The sequence below is a fragment of the Lonchura striata genome, chromosome 10 (genome assembly GCF_046129695.1).
Source record: "Lonchura striata isolate bLonStr1 chromosome 10, bLonStr1.mat, whole genome shotgun sequence".
Lineage (NCBI taxonomy): Eukaryota > Metazoa > Chordata > Aves > Passeriformes > Estrildidae > Lonchura > Lonchura striata.
The window spans coordinates 22,398,269-22,423,499 of NC_134612.1; the positions used below are offsets into that span (position 1 = coordinate 22,398,269).

A 25,231-nucleotide genomic window follows, 5' to 3' on the forward strand; every position below is an offset into this window, starting at 1 on the left:
ACACCCTCTCTGTCATGGATCTGCTGGTTTTAGGGTGCTGCTGCTCTGAGCCCAGTGGATGTTTGTGGATGGGCTTCCATAGAGCTTGTATCTTTTGCAAAAATCCCATGGCCTTGAAGAGGTAAATTACATCTTGAGAAGTAAATTCAAATTTGGAAGAAAAAAACCAACTCATCTCCCAGGGATGGCCCTGCTGTTACTTCCCCACATTCTGAACCACCCTCTCACCCCCAGCTGAAAGCACCAAAACTGCATTTTACCCTCACAACTCCCAATAAAAAGCACCAGCCCTATTTTATAAAGATGAAATCAAAGCACTTGGCATTTTAACCCCTTGCTCAAATCCTACTGTTCCAGAGTGATGGGGTGTGGATTCCCTTGCACCCTCTGATGTCATTCCTGGGTTTGGGCTGGGTCTGGCAGCTCCCAGCATCACTTTTCTGTTCCTGAGCTGTGCTGCCAGAGTGCTCAGCACAGGAGCCCATTTACTCCCAAACTTTATTTGGGAACCAAGCCTCTGGCTGACACTGCAGAGACACTGTGTACTCTGTTTCCACAGCCCTGGCTCTGCATCCCTCCTGTCCATGGTGAACCTACACCTGCAGGGGGTTTGTGTCTCACAGGAATCCTTGCACCAGCCTCTGGACCACCTGATCCTTCCCAGCTCCACAAAAACTTCACAGGAGCAAAACCATTTCCTCACACAGACACGCTTGCCATGGCTTTTCCCTCTGAAGCACAAGTTCTGGTGAGAGACAGGTAAAACCCACAGGGGTTTGGCTTTGTGTCCCACGTTCCTGGCCAAACTTTTGTCCAAAGCAGTTGTTAGATGATGGGGTCCAGCTGTGCCAGCTCTGGCAGATCATGAAACCACAACCCTGCCTGCTGCTGTTTAGGAAAAAACAGAAAAGCAAATGTTAAATCAGAATTTGCCTCTTATCTCTAAATTGTGATTATGTAAATACAGTAGAGAAAAAGAAAATTTAATCCATCTTGTATTGATGCAGGTTAACAAGTTTCTGCAGTCACTCACTGTCAAGCCTTAGTCCAGTTGTCATTCCAGCACACAATATAGCACATTAGCATTATTCTGTGTAGCTAACACACTTTGTGGGTCTTTAACAGTCTTCCTCAGTGCTTTTTCCAGCACCAAGGTCTCCATTCCGTTCCAAGTCCAGTGCTTGTGTGTTGTGGCCCTTCCCATGTCAGCTGTGGATGGGTGCATGCCATGGCTTTTTCCCCAAGACCAAAACTCAGAGCCTCTCATCAACCCAATTACTGGGATCAGGTTAAAAAGCACCTGGGCTTCATCTTGGAGCTGACCTGGTGATGCTGAGTGCTCGTTTCTCTGAGACCTTCGAACACACTGACCTGGTTCTGCTCAGCAAGAGGAGCACAGTTTGGAGGGCAAACACCTCCACGGCCATGGTGCTCAGTGATGTGCAGTGCTGGATCCCAGCCCTGACACCCTGCCAAGCCCTCACACTGCTGGCCAGGAGTGGCCTGAGATGTCCCAGATTGAGAAGCAAGATGTATTCCATTGCCATCTGTGCAGCAGTTGTCTTCTGTTAATTGGGCAGTTTTTCCTTATGTCTTCCACAACCAGTCCTCTCTCAGAGGAGACATCTGCTGATAATGGGCTATTGAATGGCACTGATGGCTGATAAGAACTAGAACATCCCGTTGGGAGATGCTCCACCCACAGGGAGGAGCCAAGCATTCCTGCCTGGGTATAATCTGGGTTTTGGGGACATCAGTCAGCCTTTCCACAGGATTACAAGTGGAACAGCTGGGGTTTTCCACTGGACCTCCAGAGGAAGACTACACCCTTCTGAAGGATCACTGCCCCAACAGAACCACATCTGCCACTGCATGAGGACTGCAGCAACTCCAATTTGGACTGCTTCCAACACGCTGGCCAAAGGAGTCAGGTTGTGTTCTGACTCTGTTTTTTTCTTTTGTATTATTGCATGTTATTTTGTTTATTTTCCTAATAAATTGCATTTCTGACTTGGAGTCTCTCACTGGTTTTGCTTTCAAACCAGAACAGAAGGAAACACAATGTGAGCAGAGCCCCACAAGTGTATCCCAGCAAACCCGAAGGGATGGGAGCAACCCCCAAGCAGGATTGGAGGGGTTAACTCCTAAATCAGCATCCAAACCACCCAATGCTCAGCTGCCAATCTCAGCTCTCATTTCTGTGTACTAATACTCCCTCTTGAGAGCCACAGGGTGCTCCTCCCATTGTACTTGGAGATGAACCACTTTGTGTTTCTCCAAATAAAGGTGTTTTATGGCTTTCCACACCTGCTCCCATTCTTTCACTGGGAGCAAAATAATGGTTTTGTGACGTGTGAGAGTTCGTAAGGCAAAATTGCTCTCAGAAGTAAAGTACCCCACTCTCCCCTTCAGAGGCTGCTCTAAGAGCTCAGGAGATGTTCTCCCAGCACTTGCCCCCATTTTTGATGCTACTGGATCAAAAGATCCTTTGCTTTTTTCTCATGTTCTGATTGATTTTCACATGATTGCAGCACTGTGTGAGAAAGAAAAGGCATGGCTATTTCCAAACCTCTATCCATATTGTTCTTCCCTTCACAGCCTCCTTTCACTAATGACCTGGGGCTGCAAATCATGGCTCATTAAGGTGGGCAGGCAGGGAATCTGACACCACAGCCCACTCTGCAATGAGACACAGCCGATGAGCTCTGAGGAGCAGGGATTTAAACAGCTTTAGCAGCAGTCTGAGAGAAGACAGCAACAATGCATACTACAAATTCTCCCAAAATGAAGCCAAGATTCATGGTCACACACGGGTACACATCCTGCCCAGTCAATAGCACCTTGGTATTTTTATCAAGCAGTGACAATGAGATTGATTTTTCTAAAATTTGCCATGCCACGCTGGTGGCACCAGCATGGGGCCATGAAAGGTGCAATCACCTGAGTTAGTTTTGATTGAATGTGGAGTTTTGAACCTACTGAACTATTGCTAGTTTGTGAGGAGGGAGGGAAGTGGGCAGCCAGCAGAAGGATCCCTGTGTGCCGTGGCAGGTACCCTGGCTCTGGGAGAGGAGTGCTGGTGTGGGGCTCGTCCCTCAGATGCCTGAGGATCTCTGGTCTAATGCTGGTATGTGAAATCATGGAATGGTTTGGGTTGGAAGAAACCTTAAAGACCATCTAGTCCCAACACCCTGACATGGGCAGGGACATCTTCCACTATCCCAGGCTGCTCAGAACCCAACCCAACCTGGCCATGAGCACTACCAGGGATGGGGCAGCCACAACTTCCCTGGGCAACCTGTGCCAGGGCCACGCCACCCTCACAGGGAAGTCACCTCAGACCAGCTGTGGTGTCAAAACCCTTGAGAGGTCTGTATTTACCTGCTTCCTTTCAGTCTTTTCTGCAGGCTCGTGCCTGATTTCCCACACTGGAATCTGGACTCAGCCACGCAGCCAGAGCAGTGCCACTGCCCCAGGCTGTGTCCAGATGTGCATCCTCCCTGTGAGACAGGCTGATGTGAGCCAAGGAACGGGGCTTGCACCATCCCTGCCCAGATGAGGCTCACTCAGAGAAAAACCAGAGGTTTGAACAGCTGGGATGCTTTTGGTTCCAGAACACTGAAGTCAATCACCTGACACTTTAAGCAGGACACAGGACAGAGCCATAGAGAGCACAGGAACAAGCCATAGAGAACACTAACCCAGAGCTCCATCCAACAATACAAACTCCACACAGCAGCATCCCAGGGGATATTTGGCTCTGCTGGGGGCAAAGACCTGATTTTCTCAGCAAACCCTGATGAGCTGCAGCCATGGCTGGGCAAGGAATAAGTGCATCCTGCCTGAGTGCAGCCAGGGAACACCAACATCACCAGTGCTGCACAGCCTCTCAGCCCAGGACACCACCACCAGCTCACAAACTTGTTATGGAAAGAAAGAGCATTTGAGCTAGAAATTTAAAAAGACAATATTTGCATTGGATTAGGGTGAATTTTTCAACTCTATTCACAAGTTAATCCTCACAAGACTTCTGCATCCCTACTGTTTGCTCTATTTTATTTGTAGAGAGTAATAGCATTCGTATGTCAGAAAGTGAGAGAGATGAGCTAATAAAATCACTAAGAAATGACATCCACTGAGCACACTGACCCAAGCAGTTATTTATTAACCATGTCAGGAGACCTAAAAATAGCTTTGATTGCATGCAAGACCATCTATGCCACCAATTATTGCAGCAAATGTAACTACTCAAACTAATAACAGCACATTCACTTATATAACAGCAGATCCCAGGCTAATCCACTGTGTTTGAAAGCATCTTGTGAAGCTTTTTTTTATTTCACTGAGCTAAGAAACTGGGCATTGTAAGAACAATTTTGAAGGCAAAAGCAGATGTAATTGTTCAGAATGTAGTACCTTTAAAATAGCCTTTTCAGGGGATCTCAGCTGGCTTTTCTGCTCAGCCATAAAAACAGTGAAACAAAATGTCCATATTCATCTCTACTTACTTGTGGTTCTCACTCTGAGAAAAAGAAAGATAACATTTGCATCTTTACTCCAGGCCAGGTTAAGGACAGGATATAATTCTACACCACTTCAATAAATGACAATTCATCATGAACTCTGAAATAATTCTAGAAAAGCATTTGCAGAGGAAATATTATTTATACTTCATATTACCACATAAATTTCTTCTTGCCTCTGACACCTTTGGCTGCAAGACAGGTCTAGCAGAACCATCCTGTTGATGTAGCTGTCATTAATGCTGGAGAAGAATCACTCTATGTCCACAGGCCATAAATTGATAGAATGGAATCATAGAATGGTTTGGGTTGGAAGGGGCTTTCATGATCATCTGCTTCCAGCCCAAATATTTAATTTTCAGGGGGATTTTAAATATCTCAGCTATGCTTCAGGGTGGGATGGTCAGGCAGGAGAGCCTTGATCCTCTGGCACAGCACTGGCACTACGACTCCCCCACACCCCCCTTCAGCTTTTTTTTTTTATAGCACACTGGATTTGAGCATCTCCTCAAACTCAGAGACACAGGTGAGCCTGTGGAAAAGCTCCACAGGAGGTGAACAGCAGGGACTGATGTCACTGCAGATCCTGTGTGCTCCCAACTCCTCCAGGGAGCGCGTGGCTCGGCTCGTGCCACACGTGGCTTTGACCCCCTGGCTCCTCAGAGAGACCCCAACGGGGCTCAGCTCTCCTGCACCACACCAAACATGCTCCAAGCTGGCAGGAGCGACTGAAGTGAGGAGCAAAACAAATTCCAGGCGTTGGCTTTTGAGCAGCTCTGTGATTACTGAGAGGAGAGAATCTCTGCTGCCATAGAAACGGCAGCACCAGCCTGGGGACCACGCGCTGCTGGGGCACACCTGGCACTGCTGACACGGTGGCACGTGCCCCAGCCCACTGCTGCACCACCCCACCACAAAAATACCCCAAACACGAGCCTCTGCTCTCTTCCAGAACTTTCCAAAGTTGATACTTCTCTCGCCAGCAGGCAAAGAGCTGCTAGTAAATACAGCATCAGCCAAGCCCGGTTAGAACCTGCTCTGCACTTCCTCACAAAACAAAACCCATGGTAAATTTGGTGCTACTTACCCAGCTCTGCACAGCCTGGGTGTGGGAAAGGCACCCAGCACCTCTGCTAAAACCTGTGGGTGATAACAGCACAAGGTAACATTCAGAACTCCAACAGCAAATGTTTAAATCCTGCTTCTCTCCCACGCGCTCTCACCGTCCTCCAGCATCTCTGTAGACACCCCTGGCAATTAACCAGGGACCACTGAAAATAAAAGATCTCCTCAGATGGCAAAGTGCTGATTATTATTTTATAGACATATGTAAAAGATTTTGTTAAAGAGCTTGTCTTGGCAAGCACTAATAAAAAATAAAAAAAAAGCTGAGCAACCAAATGAAAAAAGGTACTGTATTCCCCTAGGAAAACCCCACTCCTGTTGTAAACTGAAGTAATTAAAAAAGCAAAGAAATCAACTGTTGTATTTATGCAGTGACTTGAAGAAAAGCATTAAAAAATTAACATGAATGTGTTTGAAAAGAAGCATGTATACACAGTAGATTATTTCATCATGATGAGGAATTGAATTTGTTGTGCATAATTAGTAAGTTAAAAGCTCTAGTATTTCAAGTGTTTAATTACTGAGAGAGAACAAACCTGGGTATGTTTCTATAAATATAAATCATACAAGCTATTTAAAAGAAGTGATTATAACACCTAACTTTCAGATTATCACTATAACCTTACTCTTCACAAAACCACAAAAACCACTCCAGTTACAGACCAGAAACATCCTGAGGTAAATTCAGGGTTCCCACCCTTGCTCCAGGATGCACAACAGCACTAACCTGCCAGAAGGGGCCACGTCAACCCAAAGGGCTGTGTTCAATTAAAATGAAGAATTAAAACAGAAAGAATTAAAACATTTATTGGGCATAAATATATTACATATACACTACAGATACAGTTAAGTCTTACATACATAGTGTAGTATTTGCAAAATCTATACATTAAAATTGATATGGCAGTTTTAATATAATGCATATGAAATAGTCTAAAATTTACAATACAAGAAAACTGCTGATTATTTTTTTTTTTAAAGTTGAAAAGCTTGGAATGTATGTTCCCATAGTGAGGTAAAAACATTTTATTTTTTCTTTTTCAATTTAAAGAACTGTGCAAGGATAAGGTTCATACACATTCAATTAGGGCACTTCTCAATTGTGACACTGAATACTGAGCTACTGGAGCCAACAAACAGGATTAGAAAACACTTCAAGTTCATAAAGAAAAAGGCAGAACAATATAAAAACATCTCTCTCCTTCCTCAAGGGTATTAAATACGTAGTGTTTCATTCTACCTTTGTTGGTGGTGGTGGTGATTTCTGTGAGAGCAGAGCGCCCTGGGCTCGGATCCAACACCTGCCACTGCTGGACCAGGGGCACGAGGAGGTTTGGGAAGGGCCAAGGCATCAGCAGTGGTGGGTCAGGGACAACATCCCTCAGAAGAGAAGGGTGTGACACCAGTCATCTTTGTCACCGACACACAGGTGACAATCAGATCCCCGTGGCAGGAGGCACAGGCTGAAAAGGCCAAATCCACGGGGCCTGTCCCAGCTGCTCCAGCAGGATCTCCCAAAAGCTCAGGCGTGGACTGGGGGCTCTGGTTGGTGTGGGTACAAGGATCAGCAGTGACAGAGATGCTCTGAGTGGGACTGGCTGCTCTCCCCTCCACGTCTGCTCACTGCTTTTAGTAGCACTCGTATTTCAAACTTTCAAAATCGCTAATCTAGAGCACATTGGGTTTTTTCCTTTCTTTATTAAAGCAGTTTTGTTTTCTTTTCTTTAAAAAAACAAAGGTGTCAAGCTCGGATTTCATAGCAGCACTGCTCAAACAATATACCAAAAATAAAAAAAGGCAATCTATTCAAATTTCTGGGTTTTTCCAAACTAGCGGTCTTTTCATTGTTTTAAAAAATACACTCTTCTCCCCTCCAATGAAAACAGCTGTATACTTTTTGCTCACAAAATACAGATGCAAGGTCACAGAATTTCATATCACAAATAAATTTAAATAAGATGTAAATAAATTTGACAAGCCATGACTTTGGCAAAAAACAAAAAAAAATATATATTTAGCTCAATGCCATTAGTTTGCAAGGCTAAATCAAACTAATTATAGTCAATAACAAAATACAGAACATTTCTAATATTTGCTACATCTAGAGAGGCACACAGAATAATTCATTGATCTTAGCACTTTCTTTCCAGAGATGATTTTGTTTTTGGATACATGTAAACGTTTGAATCACTGATAATGGGGTTTTTTTTGGCATTTAATGTACTAGATGCTCCCATCTTCAAAAACACAAGAAAATGCAAGAAGATTAATAATACTAGGAATGCTGCCAGGTAAAAAGTTGACCTAAAGTACAACAGTATAAAACAGACAAAATGTAACATGCTATAGGGAGGGTGGAGAGGGGGGTTTAGATTAGTACATAAGTACACTTTTTATTTTTTATTTTTTTACAATAAATAAAAAGATTGCACTGTAATTGGTATTTAAAGTACTGTATGCAGTATATAGTATAAATAAACCTAAAAACAAAAATAATGTTGTTTTTTTCCCCATTACTTTGGTTAAGGGAATATTATGCTAGTACAGGACACTGAATCTTAGACGATGGAGACAGAGCACAAAAAAGCTAGGACAAAAGCAAAATCAAGTAGCAAAAATATACAAAAACAAGAGGCAGGGAAATACACTGTGTCTGTTGCACCCTTTTGGAATCTATTTGCACCTCCAGCTCATTTATGTCCCTGAGGTACTTGCAAAATGTTGACTTAATATAAATAATCCCATGACTCAAGAGTTAAAAATCTAGTGTCTCGATGGATTAAAACGTGTCTGGGAAGGGGCAGGCAGGAGGGGGACACTGCCACCAGAGCAGGGACCATTCCTCTGCAGGACTCTCATCTCACTTCTGCCAGGTACCAAGTTATTTCAATCAGCCCCATGGTAAGAACAGCATAGACACCCTTCTAAGGTATTTAAAACAAACAGATGTGATTTCTGATACCTCCAAGAAAGTTCCATAAAATAGATACCCCTCCAAAAATAACAATAATATTAATAATAAAAAAAAAGATCTACTGACAATAAAGTTTGCTTCCATTGAGTGTAAATCTCACCTAATTCAGTAGAGGCAGTAAGCTGTCACCAGCTCGAATCATATAAATCAGGCTGAATGTAATAGAATAATATCTAGTATTAGATTAGGAATACTTATATACAGTGACAAACAGACAAGTTAAAGCAGCTTTTAAATAGCTGAACATGGGAATAACTAACTATTGCACAATGCCCTCTTACTTAAAATTACTGCTAGGAATCAACATGGTAAAAAAAAAAAATCTATAATGCTTCATAATTTATACGTAGTTTGGTTATTTGATTTCTTATACAGGCAGTTTATAGTGTTTGCAACTGTAAAAATAACAGGCAACTAAGAAAGTCTTTCAACTGCAGGATGTTGTTCCAATTTAAATGCACTGAACAGTTAAAACAAAAACTTAGGTTTTATCTTGAAAAATTGGGGCAAATGTAGTGAATAATTCATAGGCAAAATTGCTAATACTGTTCAAGGAAAAACTGGTACTTGACTAACACTGTATTCTAGTCTTACCACTATACATACTTGTGACTAATGTTTAGTAGGAAAAAGAAGAGACAAAAACATGACTCATTATTAAAATTTCCTAAATAGTAAGATAAAATAAGAGACTGCATGAACTTCAGTGAAAAAAGCCAAAACCAACCTTGAAAAGGCAAATCGTTGACAATTTTGAAATCGTGAAGGAAAAAAAAAAAAATCTTGCTTTTGGTATCTGGTTTGCTTGTTTCTCCAGTTTGACCACTTCCTAGTTCTGAATTTCAAAAAGGTGCATCAAAACACTGATTTATCTTTAACTGTAAAAACAAGAGCAGTATATAAAAACGCACGGTAGAATGAAGGGTTTCGAAACAGCAACAACAACAACCAAAAACAAAAACAAAAAAAAGGAGGAAAAAAACCAGGAAAAGGAGGAATATCTGAATAAATGTGTGGATTATAATGCGTAGCATTAGTTAAACCTGTACTTTAAACTCCGGTTGAATTGTCTACTTCATGAAGAAGTACTGTAATATACAGGCGAAGAGGATGGAGAGGCTGGCGAAGCCCAGCACGATGAGGGCGGCGAACTGCTCGTCCGTGGGCAGCGCGGCCTTGGCGCTGGCGGCGCCCGGCTCGGCCGGCAGCGCCAGGGCGCCGCGCTGCAGCGCGAAGGCCGCCGAGGGGCTGAAGGGGCCGCTCAGCTCCTGCCAGGGCTCCAGGCACCGGCGGCAGGCGCAGACGCGGAACCGATAGTCCGTGTTCAGCTGAAGGCCTGAGATGTGGAATGTGGTTTCTTCTCCCTTGTAGACCTTAAAAACAAAGCAGGCAGCGCGGTCAGACAAAGCTCGTCCCGCTTCCGCGGCGGCTGCGCCGCGCAAGGTCAGGCTCTGCCCTGAGGTTTATGTTTAAAGTTTTACAGATCCTGTACTAGTGAATATGATTCCTGCATCAGTGAGCAACAGAGTTTTAGTAAGCTCTCTCCACAGAGAGACAAAACAGACAGAAAACAGGCAGACAAAACAATCCTTCCAAGCCTAAGAACCAAGGTCACCCTTGAGCCTGAGAACCAAGGTCACCCTCAAGCCTGAGAACCAAGGTCACCCTTGAGCCTGAGAACCAAGGTCACCCTCGAGCCTGAGAACCAAGGTTACCCTTGAGCCTGAGAACCAAGGTCACCCTTGAGCCTGAGAACCAAGGTCACCCTCAAACCTGCGAACCAAGGTCACCCTCAAGCCTAAGAACCAAGGTCACCCTCAAGCCTGAGAACCAAGGTCACCCTCGAGCCTGAGAACCAAGGTCACCCTCAAGCCTAAGAACCAAGGTCACCCTCGAGCCTAAGAACCAAGGTCACCCTCCAGCCTAAGAACCAAGGTCACCCTCAAACCTGCGAACCAAGGTCACCCTCAAGCCTGAGAACCAAGGTCACCCTCGAGCCTGAGAACCAAGGTCACCCTCCAGCCTAAGAACCAAGGTCACCCTCAAACCTGAGAACCAAGGTCACCCTCAAACCTGAGAACCAAGGTCACCCTCGAGCCTGAGAACCAAGGTCACCCTCGAGCCTGAGAACCAAGGTCACCCTCAAGCCTAAGAACCAAGGTCACCCTCGCAGCCTCAGCCCCCAAAAAGTATGAACAAAAATGAATTTTGGGGGAATCAACTGAGGGAAGGTGACTTCATTACCTGAAGGTATAATTGTGACAATTAGCCCCTGATATGCAAATAGCCCAAACTTACATCTGTCTGAGAAACTCGTGACCGTTGTCCATCTTGGGTGTAGCCTCTGCAGGGTTTTTGCATTACCCAAGGTGTATATGCTGAAGGCCTTTAACAAATACCTGCTTTATTCTCTACTCTGTCCAGCCTCTGTTCTAGGCAGTCACTCCAGGCATCAAGTCAAGTCTCTAAGGAAATGCTTCTCAAAGGAAGGAACTCACTGGGTCCACGCAGATTTTGGAAAAACAGAGGCAAGTGGAGGAATTCTCAACAAGTCTCGACACAGTGCACACAGGGACAGACAACAAACACATCACTCAGTGCAGCAATGACAGCACACACTAATCTGTGGGCGTGATAAAGGCTACAAACGCACTTCTGCACTCTGAAAGTGTGACTGTACACCTAAAACATGTCTAGGACATAATCGCCCTGTCTGGCCCCAAAAGGAAGAAAACCTGCAAACGAGGTTATTGAAAGTCATTCAATGTGTAGTGGTAAAATTGCTTACAAATGTAATTTTAATGTATTTCCCCCTCATACTTTTCTCAAGAAACAGCAATCTTGCCAGAAATTGCACCTTGAGAACTGTGGAAATAATAAAGTATTATTAAGGTGTGAAAAATTTCCTCTTGATCGCATTATATTTGGTTGTTTACTAATCCAACCCCATCACCTATTTATATTAATCAAATGTAGGTACCACATGACGCAGAACACAAGTCACAGTATCAGAAACGAGCGAAAAAACTGAGGATCTGAGACAATTTTGTGGCTCAAATGGAAAAAAAAACCACTGGAAATATTCACAAACTCTGAAAACAAATAATTTATATAACGGAGAGTTGTTGAGCCTGGTATTTTATGAAATAAAAAAAAGTTATGTCTGCTGGGAAAAAAACATCCTGAAGTTCAGATACTTCTTCCTCTGCTCATTTACCATTTCCTGTCTCTTGGCTGTGGGAGCAGAAGCCTGAGAGCATCTCTGCCCTCCCAGAGGCAAGAACTCATCTTAGAAAAGGGAACAAGTGGGAAACTGGTCCCAAGCCCATAGAGGATTTCCTGTGTGTTACTCTGGAGTAAGAAATGAGGAGGAAAGAGAAGAAACATGCTCAACTAAAGACCACTGAAAGACTCAGCTTCCCAGCTTTCCTGCCCTGCTTGTCCCTGAGACTCATTCCTCGGTTAAACAGTAAGTTGCTGATTTTTTGAGAAGGTCTGTGACAAAAAGATTAAGGTTCTTCCTTCATTTGTCTTCTCCTTGCCTTTTCAGCTTTTCCAAATGCAGTTTGAATGATGGCGAGTCTGGGTTTCCAGACTAAGTGCTCTAACTGGCCCATGTTTCTTGCACCTCAGGCACAGATCAAGAAACAACATTTGAATAAACGTTTCCTTGCTCAAGTATTGCTCAGAACTTGCAGGAAGTTCCCTCCAGGTCAAGTGATAGGAATACAACAAATTCATCCCATAAACCCCTGTGACTGGCCACAGCCATGCACAGCTGCTTTTTGTCTTTGTTTGTCTTCCCAAAGCCAATGAGGAGTGAGTCACTGGGTTACACTAATTGCAGGGAAAACAAAACTGAAAGTGCTGTAGCAGCCCACAGAAGTGATGTGAGGGTTGAAATATCTGTTTGCACAGCAGCCCCCATCCCAAGAACACCTCTGCCACTCTTCTCCAATGGCAGTTCCATTTCTAACACCCACCTGCTGTGGGCAACTCTGTTGTCCCATAGGACAGGCAGGATTCTTCCACCAAACTCCCATTTCTTTAGATTCTGAGTCAGGGCAACTCAAAGTTCTGACAAAAAAATCTGTCAGCAAGATTTGCTTTCTGGTGCTGCTGAAATTAATAATTTAATTTCAAAACATATAGCCAGAAAAGCTCTATGTGCCTTTGCCACAAATAAACCTTTGCAACCAATACAATAACTTCTGAATCAAAATAAAAAACCCAATAAAATCCAAATAATGAGATTTAATTAAAAAAAATTACAATCTAAACTTTATAAATTACATTTAAGAGATACTAGCAATTCCATACATACAACCTGTCTTTGCACTGAAAATATCCTGTCCAGTAAAACAAAAAAATCCTGGGTTTTTTACTTGTTTTGTTCTGTCAGGGTGGTGAATAGCAGCGTAACTGGAGGCCAGGCTTGGCTAAATCAAAGACCTATATCTTCATTACAGTCTAACTAGTACAGTGGCCAAGTTCACTCAAGCCAGCTATTCAACATCACTTCTCATACAAAGGCCAGAAGCCAAGAAGAGTGTATTTGTAAGGGAAGTTTGAAAAATCGTTCAAAGTGGACAGATTATGTGAATTAATATTCACCAATGATAAAGACAAAACATTTCCTGCAGCAGCACTAAGATGGTTATGAGAATTGTCCTGCTTTCAGTGGTTTGGTGAGTATTTACCTCAGTGGACCTACCTATCAGTAACAGGTCAATAATTATTAAATTGTCTCCCAGTCCTGAGAGCAGCCTCTGTACCCTCTGCCAGGGGCTGCAGCAGCACCTCAGAGCTCTGGCAGGATGCCCCCAGCACAAACACATTTATTTGTGAACACTGCTACACTCTGCGAGTGGACTTCACATATACGACAGAAAAAAACCTTGACAACTGTGAATAAGGTCTTTAAATCTGCCAAACAAATATGAAATAAAATATAACTCTACGAAGCAGAAATATTATTTTATATGTAGTACATTATGCTTTGGATGCCAGCAAGTGAAGTGCCTATCCAATTTATCACTTTCAGTTCCTAAAAACAGCGTTTTGGTTTGGACACTTCAGAATACAATAAAAATGTGATAAGCTTTTTGCCTGGCTCCCTCAATGGAAATATCATCACAAGTAATAAACTGCTGCTGAAGACTCTTATGGTATTTGATCCTACTGATCGAGCTAGAGAGACAAGAGAATTCCTGCAGGCAAGGATTTCTCAATTTCACGGATCTCATTAAATAATTCCAACCCCATCTCCCTCCTTTGCAAACAATAACAATGACAGCCATAATTGCCCTAAAGAAACACACCAAAAAATACAAGGTAACCTCACCTGGTTGTTGCACCCTGATGCAATGGCCAATGTCTTTAATAGCTAATAAAAGCCTATTTTGTATGCTGATAAAAAGACAGAATCATAGAATGGTTTGGGTTGTAAAGGACCTTAAAGATCACCCAGTTCCAATCTCCTGCCATGGGCAGGGACATCTTCCACCAGACCAGGCTGCTCCAAGCCTGGTCTGTTCAACCTGGCCTTGGGCACTGCCAGGGATGGGTTTCAATTTATGTTGAAAACGTACCCACTTCAAAAGTTTAATTCCTTCTAAGTCACCTGACAGATTTCTTTTTAAGAAACTGGATTATAATTTCATCCAAACCCAACATCAGCTTCACTCACTCCACTGCTGAGATACTCAAAATCCCCTCAGAGTTGTGTGTCTCCTGACCAGAGAACCAACAGCGCCGCAGAGAACCTGCCTTGAGGTTGTCTGCACTGAAAAACACCAACCAAAGGAAATTATTTCCTCCATCTCATGACATAAAACTGACACCAGGAGGCAGAGGAAATACCCAAAGCAAGTGGCATTAATGCCAACAGGTACTTTGTTATTCAGTCATATTCTGGCACACAATCAGCACAAGTGCCTTTGACTTACTGAAAATAGAGAAGGAAACAAAAGTTTTGGCTGACTAAACTTTACAGAAATTATCAGTTCACTAAAGTGTTTCAGATATTCTGTGTGTGTCTACACAATATAATCCAAATTAAAAAAAACCCTAATAATTAAAATGCGAGCTTGGTGAGGACAACTGGGCTCTCCCAAGCACCGACCTCTCAGTGCAGACCTGAGAACTGCTAAGGGGATTTTCACACACCCAGTGTATCCTACCCATATTTTTTCTTATTCTGGAAAGCATTTGGAGACAGGTTTTTTTTCTCAGAAGATAAGTGGCAGAAGCTGATGAAATACTGCTGCCTCCAAATTCTTGGAAATTTCAAAGGTAGAACATTTTGCTTCAGTTGCAAACAATTTAAGGATAAAGAAGCCTTAAAAAGTTCAGCTCTCATTCTCCATGGTCAGCTCTTAAAAGGATTTGGCTTCTGGGTGATTTCATCCCCAGAGCTGCTCAACTGGGAAACCAAACCTTAGGCTGCTGGGCATTCCAGCTGTTATCCCAATCTGCAGCTCCTGTGGGTGCTGCACAGCCCAGCCCACTCCCCTAAATCCAGATTAAAGCTATGCAAACACAGAGACAATTTAATACACTTTGGAGATAAAGTCTGACTGAGTGAGCTATACTGGATAGAAGTGCAAGAAATAGAAAAACAAATCCAGGCCACTGATTCCTGGAATCTCCTGTGGCTTACATCCTGATTCATAAACAAGGAAGATTTGATTTCCTAAAAAGAATTTTCCCATTGATTTTTAAAAATTATCTGTAAAGATAAGCACACAAATACACAAAAAGGAACATACTGTGTGAGGAACAAGGAAAGGAGTAGTTAGCATTTTTTAAAATACACTCTCCAGGGAGCTAAAATGTCATCTGTTTAGCTCCAGCAATTCCAGTCCTTCAGACAATTCTCAGCAGAGAAATATTTACAAAATATTCTCCCAGAGGAGGGCAGGGATGGCTATAGTCCCAATCTGGAAAAAAAAAGCTTTTGAGTACTTTCATATCACTTTTGCTAGATCAAATAGTAAAAAATCAGCAGATTTTGGGTTGTGGAGGGCTACAAACACTGGGGTGCAGGGGAGGGAGGCAGCTCAGGTGTGACAGCTTTACCCAAGAGCATTATCAGTGGCTGATGTTGCATTCCATGAACAGCCTGAAAATCTAGAGTAGATTTCACTGGTGCCACCCTTCAAAACAATTTGCAAAATATTTCTACTATTATATACCCCTTTAGATATATATGTAAAATATATTTGTCACTTGCAGGGAACAAAATATGTTTAAAAATAAGTTTAGGACCTGCACTTCAAAGGTAATTAAGACATCACTAACATTAATGAACATATTGGTGGCAGTACTTGGCAGTTAAATAGTAACAGGTGATCACAGGCATGACAAAGCAGAGGTGAAATGCATTAGCCAGAAAAATCACTGAAAGGTGTTTCTGTATTTTATCTTCTGTGCACATTACAGGAGCTCAGAGCACACAGCCACTGCAGCTCATGGACAGGGACGTGCCCCAGTGCTGAGAGACCACCCACAGTCCTGATGGAGAAAAAACACCTTGATGGGCAAAGGTGAAACAGTGGAAGTCTCCCTCTTTCCCATGGCTGGTTATCAGCCAGCACAGCTACACAAGTCCCAGTGTCACTTGGAGTATCTCAGCCAGGAATCTTCTCCAGGGAGTTACAACTCCCACAAGAACCCTCATCAGGCTTGTGCCTCATGAGAAATGAAAACCTTCAACATAAGAAGACCCTGAAAGTATTTTTTACTTCCTTTTTACTTCCTTCACTGCTGTTTTGTTCACACCACAAGTCCTGGACTGTGCAGATGAAGCCATCACTTATGTGCCAGGAACATGAAGCTGTGCCCAGTTCTCCCCAAGGACTCCGGAACATTTTAAACTCTGGGACTCCATTCACTGAAGCTCTACCTGGAGGTGACACACCAAAGCTACTCTGTACATCAGGCAACAGCAAAATGGCTCCACTTATCCACTTGTCACTAACATTATGAGGCCAGCAAAGTGCACACGGGTTTCATTACCTACACCAGCACCAGAAATGTTTCCTGACAAAAAAAATCGTTAGGTTTCTGCATCTGTATCACCCCCATGAGTTGTCCTCCATTTTTGGTGTTATTTTTGATAATTCATTAGTTCACAGCAGTGCTCAAAAACAGCCTGAAGAGGAACAAAGACGCAGTTGCAAAGAAAGCACTAACTTACACATATTTTTAAGAGTTTAATTAGTGCAGCATAAGAGTTTAATTACCATAGCATATCTCATTTCCCTAATTTGGATTTATTTGGAATCTGCATGACAACGAAAGGAAGCACAGGAAAAAGAGAGCACACAGATGAAGTGCACTGCAAATCACACAGCCAGAGGTGTGATAGATGAAATAAAAGACCCAACTGTGAATGAGCTGTTCTGTTTCAGGGGCTCTGGGGAAGTATCCACTTGTGATGTCTAATCCAGACAAAGGAAAGCAGGATCAGCTGTACTTCACTGTCTTTATTTCCACAGTGAGAGAAAGGATACACAGGATACACGTGCATCAAAACCTCAGACAGGAACGAGACAGGTGAACAAACCACTTAAGGTATACTTGACTGAAAACCTTGATGGACAGTCTTGGAACTGGCTTAGAAAGATTCACCTTGTGACTTCACCTCACCTCCAGATAATGGTTAGAGCAGCCAGCTCAGAAGCAAGCATGGGTGGATAGAACTGTAACTTTTTAAAGGTTAGTACAATTAAAAATAGTGATTAGCCACAGAAAGAACACAAATCACTCCAATAAAATAATGATGTTCTATATACTCCCTTAGGGGAAAAAACAGCCCATTACAGCCCTTAATTTTGACTCAGCCTTTACCAAAGTGCACCTGACACATCACCATAGGGTGTAATTCAATACAGCAGAAAGAAGCAGCACAGTGGATTTTCAAAACCATTTCCATTATGCCATCAATTTAACAATATTAAATCCAGACCATTTCCTACCTGCTTGTATTCAGATTCTCTTCCAACCAGTACCTGCAGAACATAACCAACAGGATCTCCCTTCATGGGTGGGACCATTTCCCAGGTAACTTCACAGGAGTTTCCTCCCAACTGTGTTACTCGAGGGGCTACAATAAAAGGAAATGTGTTACTGTTTAATATAAAGACTGCACTGAAATCTTGTTTTATGAGCACTGTAATATATACCAGAACATTTTTTAAAGGCTAGAGCACCTCTTACCTGTCAGCTCTTTGAGCTGCTACAAAGGAGGAGTGGATTTAGAGAAAACTTCCAAAACTTAATTGCAGTGCTGTGCACTGATCTTTTCAAAGCAGAAGCCAATGCACAAATTACACAGGCATTCATAAAAGCAGCAATTCTGTGAAGTTCTGAGCAAACACCTGTGCCAGTGAAGATGCCTGTGCATCCCCCCCGTGCCACAAGGCATTGAAAGAAAGGAATAATGCCAAATATTTCATTCAGGAAAAACAGGAGAAGGAATGTGAGAAGAAAAGCTAAAGAATCTTATGAAGTCCAGCCTGGGAAGCAAAAGGACAAGCATAATTTTTAAGACTTGCACTTGAATATAACTCTGAGTCTGACACCCACTTGATCAGATCTGCTATTTGTAGTCAGACTTAAGACTAGTGCTCTCACTAGAACTCCAGAGAAATTCAATCTGTCAGCTGTTAGGAGGCTGCTGTCCTTGGCAGAGGCTCTCTCACCAGCTAAAGCCCAGGGATGCTGTGCCTTGACCCACAGCAAGCTCACGGGTCAGTCCAGCAGAGCCCACACAGGGGCAACACATTTTTATGTACAACAAAGCATCTGCCTCTGGAAGGCATGAAAAAAACTGCAACAGCATGAAGGGTTCACCAACCTCTTCATCAGGCAGAGCCAGCAAACACAATACCAAAAAAAAAAAAATAAAACTGGGAGAAACAAGAGAGCTGAACACTTGTATCAGGTGGTTAGCACATGCACGTGCAAGGACATGAGCTTGTTAAAGGCAATCCAGATCCCCAACCCTACAAAAACAGACAACAGGAGGGTCCACCAAAGAAACAAATGCTGGTGCATACATTACACAAATTTTAGACTGATTTGTTACTTCCCAAGAGGAACACTTGAATCATGAAGGCCCAAATGTAATCAATATCCATTTACTTCTCTCTGCACATCTGCTAGTATTGAGAGACTGATAATAGATGCCTTTATCTTAGCTGACAACAATCTCAATTTTTTTTTCCTTCTCCTTCCATCCCTCACTTCAATACATGTAGATTTTTAGAAAACACTGCCATTAACAACAAAGCTATTCTAGGGTCGGCATCACTGAGAGAGTAATTCGGAGACCTTACAGGAGAACACACACTTTCTTCTGATAGATAAAAAAGCCAATTTAAGTTTATCACGTAAATTCTTTTGTATTTCTCTGAGCACAGAAGGGAATCAACACCATAATTTTGCATCAGACCAGTCCTCCCCATGGCATCACCTCCCCTCTGCTCACTGGCAGAGTTTTGTCATGCCCTTTTCTCTGTCACAGCCAGTGTTCTGTCAGGTACCCAAGGTCCCAGCCCACACAGGACCTGGTATTTGCACCATTTTTACTCAGCTTGATACTCAGCCCAGGGGATGAGTCACACTTATCAGGGACTCAACAGGCAGACTGGGAGTTCAAAACAAACACCTAGGTGAGGTGAACTGAATAAAATGGATTTTTAAGCAACAAAATGCGAGTGTGACTACAGCAGCACCCTGGGTCATGCCAGGAGAGCTCCCTTCCCTAGGATGGGCAGCACATCCCACACCTGAGTAAAGGTGTGCACCAGGATACCTCACCCCTGGCTGAGGATCCTTACCCTCAATTACACAGGTATTTTTTGCTGGAGAGTGTTCTTCTCCCTGGGGGTGGCTCGAGCAGCTGACCCAGCAGGGAAAGGCATTCCCAGCAGTGTTCTCCCCTCTCTAAATATTTGTTTACAGAAGGTGTCAAAATCACCAAAGCCAGGTCTGAAGTACCAAGAAACAAACAAAACCTCTCTGACAAATTGTCAGTTGTTGTTTCTCTCAAAAAATCACAGGGCTTGACAGGGAGGACTTCAGCACCCAGGAGAAAAGGTGCTGATCTGACAGCCCATAGAGCAAACCCACTGCCTTTGTAACAGGCCTAAGAAGGACTAATTAAGCCTAGAGCAAAAGGTCTAATTACATGAAGTTTTATAATGAAACATCTTTCAGTGTGGGTTTTACTTCTGCTCCTTCCTTCCTCCTCTTCCTCGGGAGCATAATTACTTAGGACAAAATTTACACACAGCAAAAGACATTTCATTATAAAACTTCATTTAATTAGGCCTTTAGTTCTTCTAGTGGAACACATACTGAGTTCTAAGTCTAATGCTCTATATGTGAAATATAATAATTAATTTTATATATTAAAGGAAAAATAAACCCTGAAGACCTACATTGGACATCAAATACACAACAAAAAAAATTAAACTTTACTAAAGCTTAAGTTGGTAAGTACATACACACACACAATACAGCTGTTAGATCCCTTGTATAAATGCTGTGGTAATCCAGAGCAATCCCCTGGTAAACATTATTGACAGCAGCAGCATTTGAACAGTTTTTTTAATTACAACAGTGGCTGACATAACCTTTATGTTGCTTGTGTGATTTTTTCTGGGTGGTAATTTAGCTTCCCACCATTAAATAACTTCACAACTCAAGAGAAACCTACAGTCAGCACAAACTGGTTCTTCACAAGTGTTAGTACTACTTATGGTAACCCTTACAACCTCCCCTCATACTTACCAATTACATAAATATTTACATATTACTTACACGTAAAAAACCATACCACATACCTTTGATTGCAGGTGGGAGTGACTTAGTTGTGCAGAAAGTACAGATTTCTGAGAAAGGTCCCTCCCCAGCATCATTGACTGCCTGTATTCTGAATGAGTAACAGGTGGATTCTGTCAGCCTCTGGATCTTGTATGTGTGACTTGGTCCCCTATAAATTGGGATAAACCTGAAACAATAAAAATGAGAATATCTAGTTACACTTGAGTGGCACTGACATTTCTGGTTATTACACTTACCAGCTCCAAGTATCCATCTTGTGAAAACTGGCACCACGTGCCCTGCAGGGCTGTTAAACACGTGTATAAAAATGTCCCATTAATAACACAATGACAATGAGGAGGAGGTCAGGGAAAGCAGAAGTTCATTGTCCCTTTGGAAACTACTGCCACCTTGCAAAATGATTGCATGAATTAACAGGAAGAACATCTGTCACTGGGTTCCCTACCACCATGGAATCAAAATGGATTCAGCCTGTGCCCTGCTCCAATGCACCATGTGTGCTGCTGGTTTACATGCATGATGAAAACACAATTAGTATGCTGACCCTTTAATGGATTTGGACTTCATTTGCACATTAAGACACAAAGGCCGTGTCTTTCAGCCATCTGTGTCATCTTCCAAAATACTTCCACTGACAAGACTAAACAAGAGCACACACAAACTTATCCAACAATGAACAAAATCAAAGTCATTAAAAAAAAATTATATAGGTGATAAAGAGAATCGGACTTCTACTTTCTACTGCTCTGCTCAGATAAATGCTTTTCACTAACAGCTGTATGTCAGCCAGCAATTTCTAGCTAAGCTGACCCCCAGGAGCTGAGCACAGTGGGGATGGAAGCAAATAAAGAGGAAGCACCCAGACTGTGCATCCATCCACTCAGCCTCCACCAGGGAACATTGCATGCAATAGTCCTGGCCTTGGAGAACAGAAAATTTGCTGTGTAGGCTCACATACTATTGTTTTATTATTTAGTACCCTTATTCAAGTATCTTAACCATTTGAGAAGGTTTTAAATCACCAGGAAGCCAAGAGATATTTTCCTTTGACCTCCCTATCTAGGTGCTAGCTTTATCCTTTGCCTTTGTATGAGATACAGAGTACAACCAATTTGAGCATTTCAAAGGAACTGGGTCTGTCATTAGCTCTCAGGGACAGAAATCAATTTGTATTACGTTGTGATTGCAACCCACGTAAGTACAAACAGAGATCAAGAATCATCTGTAATAAAAGGAAATAGTCAGGTAATTCAAATTGCTAGAAATGTACTCTGACGATTAATGTGACTTACTAGCGAGTTTTAGTGAGACCCACACTTTGATAGGAAACTAAAGATCTGTGCCCACAAGTTTTTAGGAGGAGAATTTAGAGCCAGTTTCCAAAGAATTGTTTTCCAAACCTTATGCTTACCCAGTTTAAGGTCTCCCTGCTATTCCACATTTCTGAGGCTCAGGTAAGCAGCCACAGCATATTTCAAAAGACTGACACAAACCTGTGCTCACGGAATAAAATTCCTTGAGATCTACTGCGTGATGAGCAAAGAACACATACTCAGGACAGCATTGAGGCTCAAGAGACAAGACACTCTCCCTCTGCCCTTCTTGCAGCTCAATCAGGCAGCTGGCTCAGAAACCACTGTACTACTCAGTGTAGAGATTTGTCTCTGACCCTGATCCAAGAACGACAGAGAGCAAAAAAGATCCAATGCCTACTTTAGACTAATGACCTCTTTGCAATCATTTGTGGAGTTAGGTGAGCAAGGCAGGATAAATTTATCTTCCCAGCTAGCAGACAAGCAAAGCCTCGCTCCAGGTTGGGCCTAAGGCACATTTATAGTCATTCATATGGCCAATTCCAATGACTCAAATGACATTTTCACCTTCTGGATATGACAAAGGTCACTAACACTTCCTAACACTGAGGAAGTGAGCTGGAAAAACATTTGAGTTCCTTCTGTCATTTGGGAACTGGACTAATACTCCCAGTTCAGTTAATACCAATACTCCCATCCAGTTCCCATCTCCACTCATTTCTGCTTCTCTGTCTCTAAAAACATCTGTCATGAAAGCAAGAACTGTTACAGAGAAACTTGCACCACAGCAAGCACACTGAAAACTTCTGAGATTTGACCATCTCTGAAGAAAGAGGGCTTCATTGTGACACTAATGCTTTGTAATTGTGTATGAAGATATAGATCATGATGTAAGGCATGTAATGAAGATAAATGCTAACTTCAAAATACTTGTGATTTTCTGTTAAGGTACTATTTTCCTCATGTGTAAAGTAGGCATATCTTAATCCTCCAGGATTATTTCTGTTATCTTAAAAAATATTGTAGTTAATTGATATAGGTGGCTATAGGTATGAAGCAGTCTTTTTTCACTCTTCTGGGCTTTCTGCTGGAGGACCACAATGAATTTAGAGTTGAGTCAGTGTAACTACACATTGCTACTGTGAGGCAGCATACACTATTAAGATCGTTAAAAACTATCTAAACTGAGGCAACACGTTCTTATTATTGCAATTTCATTTTTAAAATCTAAATCTATTTTAAAAAGAACATTTGAACATGAGGTCTGTGTACCTCTGCCTCCTTGGCAAGTCTGTTATCTCTCACTGTGCTTCATCCAGGCCTAATTCTATACATTGCCTCAAGAACGAGTCAGCTCTGAGCTTGTTTGCAAGGACTTAAATATCTTATGCATTGAAATATTGACTTAATCTGTGTATGGAAACCTTCCCTATTCTCTATCTCCCTCTCATCTTCTTCAAAACAGGATGTTTTCAAATCTCAGAGGTTTGCCCAGTTGAATTCAAAAGACAGTAACTTACATACCTCATCTGCCACCCTGCCTCTGAAAACATTCAGCCTCTCTGGTTACTGGCATTCTCAATACAACTGTATTTTTTTTTTAAGTTTGCACCATCCACAATTAAACCTGATTTATTCTAATTTTCCATGCTGCAGTGTTGCCTCTCCTCTCCACTAAATTAACAGCAGATACCAAAAAGAAAGCAACTTTCTCCAGGGATGGAGAAACTACTTCTCCCCCAGAAGCGACTTCTCCCTCACCTCACAGAGTGATCCCAATTCTCCCTTCCCAAACATTCTCACATCAGCCACAGATTATTCATTTACCTGCACACAGCAGAGGAGAGAGAACATTGTGTTCTACAGCAATTGTTAGGGAGACACCACTGCTGTTAGTTTTTCATCAATACCCTTCTATTCCCAGTGAAGATTTTCTTGGAAGTATTTTGCATGTCACAGCTATTTTGTTTCCTCCACTTCAGTCACTTCCAGTCAAGCAGAAGAGTATGAATGTACTTGCTCTACCTCTGCTCATTAATTTCTAGCACATTTTGAGCAGTAGGTTCCCTTTCAAACTCTTGGGTTTTGTTTATATTTTGGTAACCTGTTGGCTCTTGCAAGAATTTCATTTGCAAGAAATTCTACTGTATGGTACTAAGTAAGATGGCAATCTTGGGGGGAGGCACAAAGGCTGAGTGAGCCTTGAATGATTCTGTTATTTTCTCTCAAAATATGTGGTCAGATGTCAGGATTTCGGCTGGAGAGAAATCATTAACTCACAGTCCAACCTGGTGACCAGAGGCTTCACACCAGCACACAAAGGCAACTGCCTAATTAGAAACTGAACTACAAGAATTTCACAAACCAACAGCTCTTTGAATATTATTAATGCTACATCACATTAGTTACACATTTACTGCCCCACCTACTTTCTTAGACTGTTTCTCTAATTTGGTTGAAGAACATTATCAGAGACTCACTGATTTATGGGATTTTCTCTCTCCACCAGCAGCTCCCTGTACTGTAGGTGGCAACAAGGAAAGCAAAGCTTCAAAACCATCTAATTCAGAGATGCAGGAGTAAGGTCAACAGACAGGTTTTTTCATTTCTGATTCATTCTGATTTTTAGCCTGTTTCTACTAGATTATCTTTCATCTGCTGCTGAATTTGAGTTTGTATATATTTACAACAGACGGTCACTCGTCAGATGTCTGGAATTCTTGAGAGTTGAAGTATTTCAGCTCCTCCACAACAAAAAAAATTGCTTTTTTTGCAAGGAGCATCTGGGCACATTCAACAGGAATGGAAGATAGAGCAGCCAAGTGCCTGCCTGAAGATTCCTGTGAGTATCCACATCTGGGGGACAAGGAACAGGCAGGGAGGACAATACTGAGCACAGCTTAAATGGGAATTTACAGCATTTGAATGGAAAATGTGGGAGAAATCAGGGACAGCACCCAATGGCTTCTTGAAATTACACAGTCAGGAAAAAGTAAATGATGAGGCAGCAACAACATCTTGTCAATAACCAACACCAGATATAAATAAGAGTGAACTTAAAACCGAAAGAGAAGAGTTCAGAGCAACAATCCAATATTCTTACATCTCCTACATGTGTTTTATCTTCCCTGTGCAGCATTAGAGTCATTTTCCCAGAGTTTTAACAGAGTTTAGGGACCTTCAAATGATGCTCACTGAGCACATGGGTGTCCAAGCTGCTGCTGGGACAGCCCCAGGAATCTGGGCAGAGCTGGAGAAGGAAGCCAGGCTCAGTCTCTGCTTCACCAACATCAGCAAAACAAAGCTGGACCCTAAAAATCCTGGAAAATTGGCCAATGTGATCCTGCTGCACTAAGCTGAGCCTCCATTACACTTTAGAGATCAAATATTAGAGTCATTACTCTAATCAAGGCTTTAATTCCCTTATAAGGTTGTTACAG

The 25,231-nt window shown here is 42.4% G+C and overlaps 1 protein-coding gene across 1 annotated transcript in view; it reads right to left on the reverse strand.

The window, feature by feature from the left end:
- Positions 1–6,429: 6,429 nt before the first annotated feature.
- Positions 6,430–25,231, reverse strand: part of FNDC3B (fibronectin type III domain containing 3B) — a 188,074-nt gene continuing 169,272 nt past the window's right edge. Inside the window, exons 24-26 of the mRNA XM_021548251.2 lie at positions 20,478–20,644; positions 17,604–17,731; positions 6,430–9,995 (exon numbers count right to left, since the gene is read on the reverse strand). Of these exons, the coding sequence (XP_021403926.1) occupies positions 9,693–9,995; positions 17,604–17,731; positions 20,478–20,644 (598 nt within the window). The 3' untranslated portion in view covers positions 6,430–9,692. The remainder of the gene's footprint in view (positions 9,996–17,603; positions 17,732–20,477; positions 20,645–25,231) is intronic.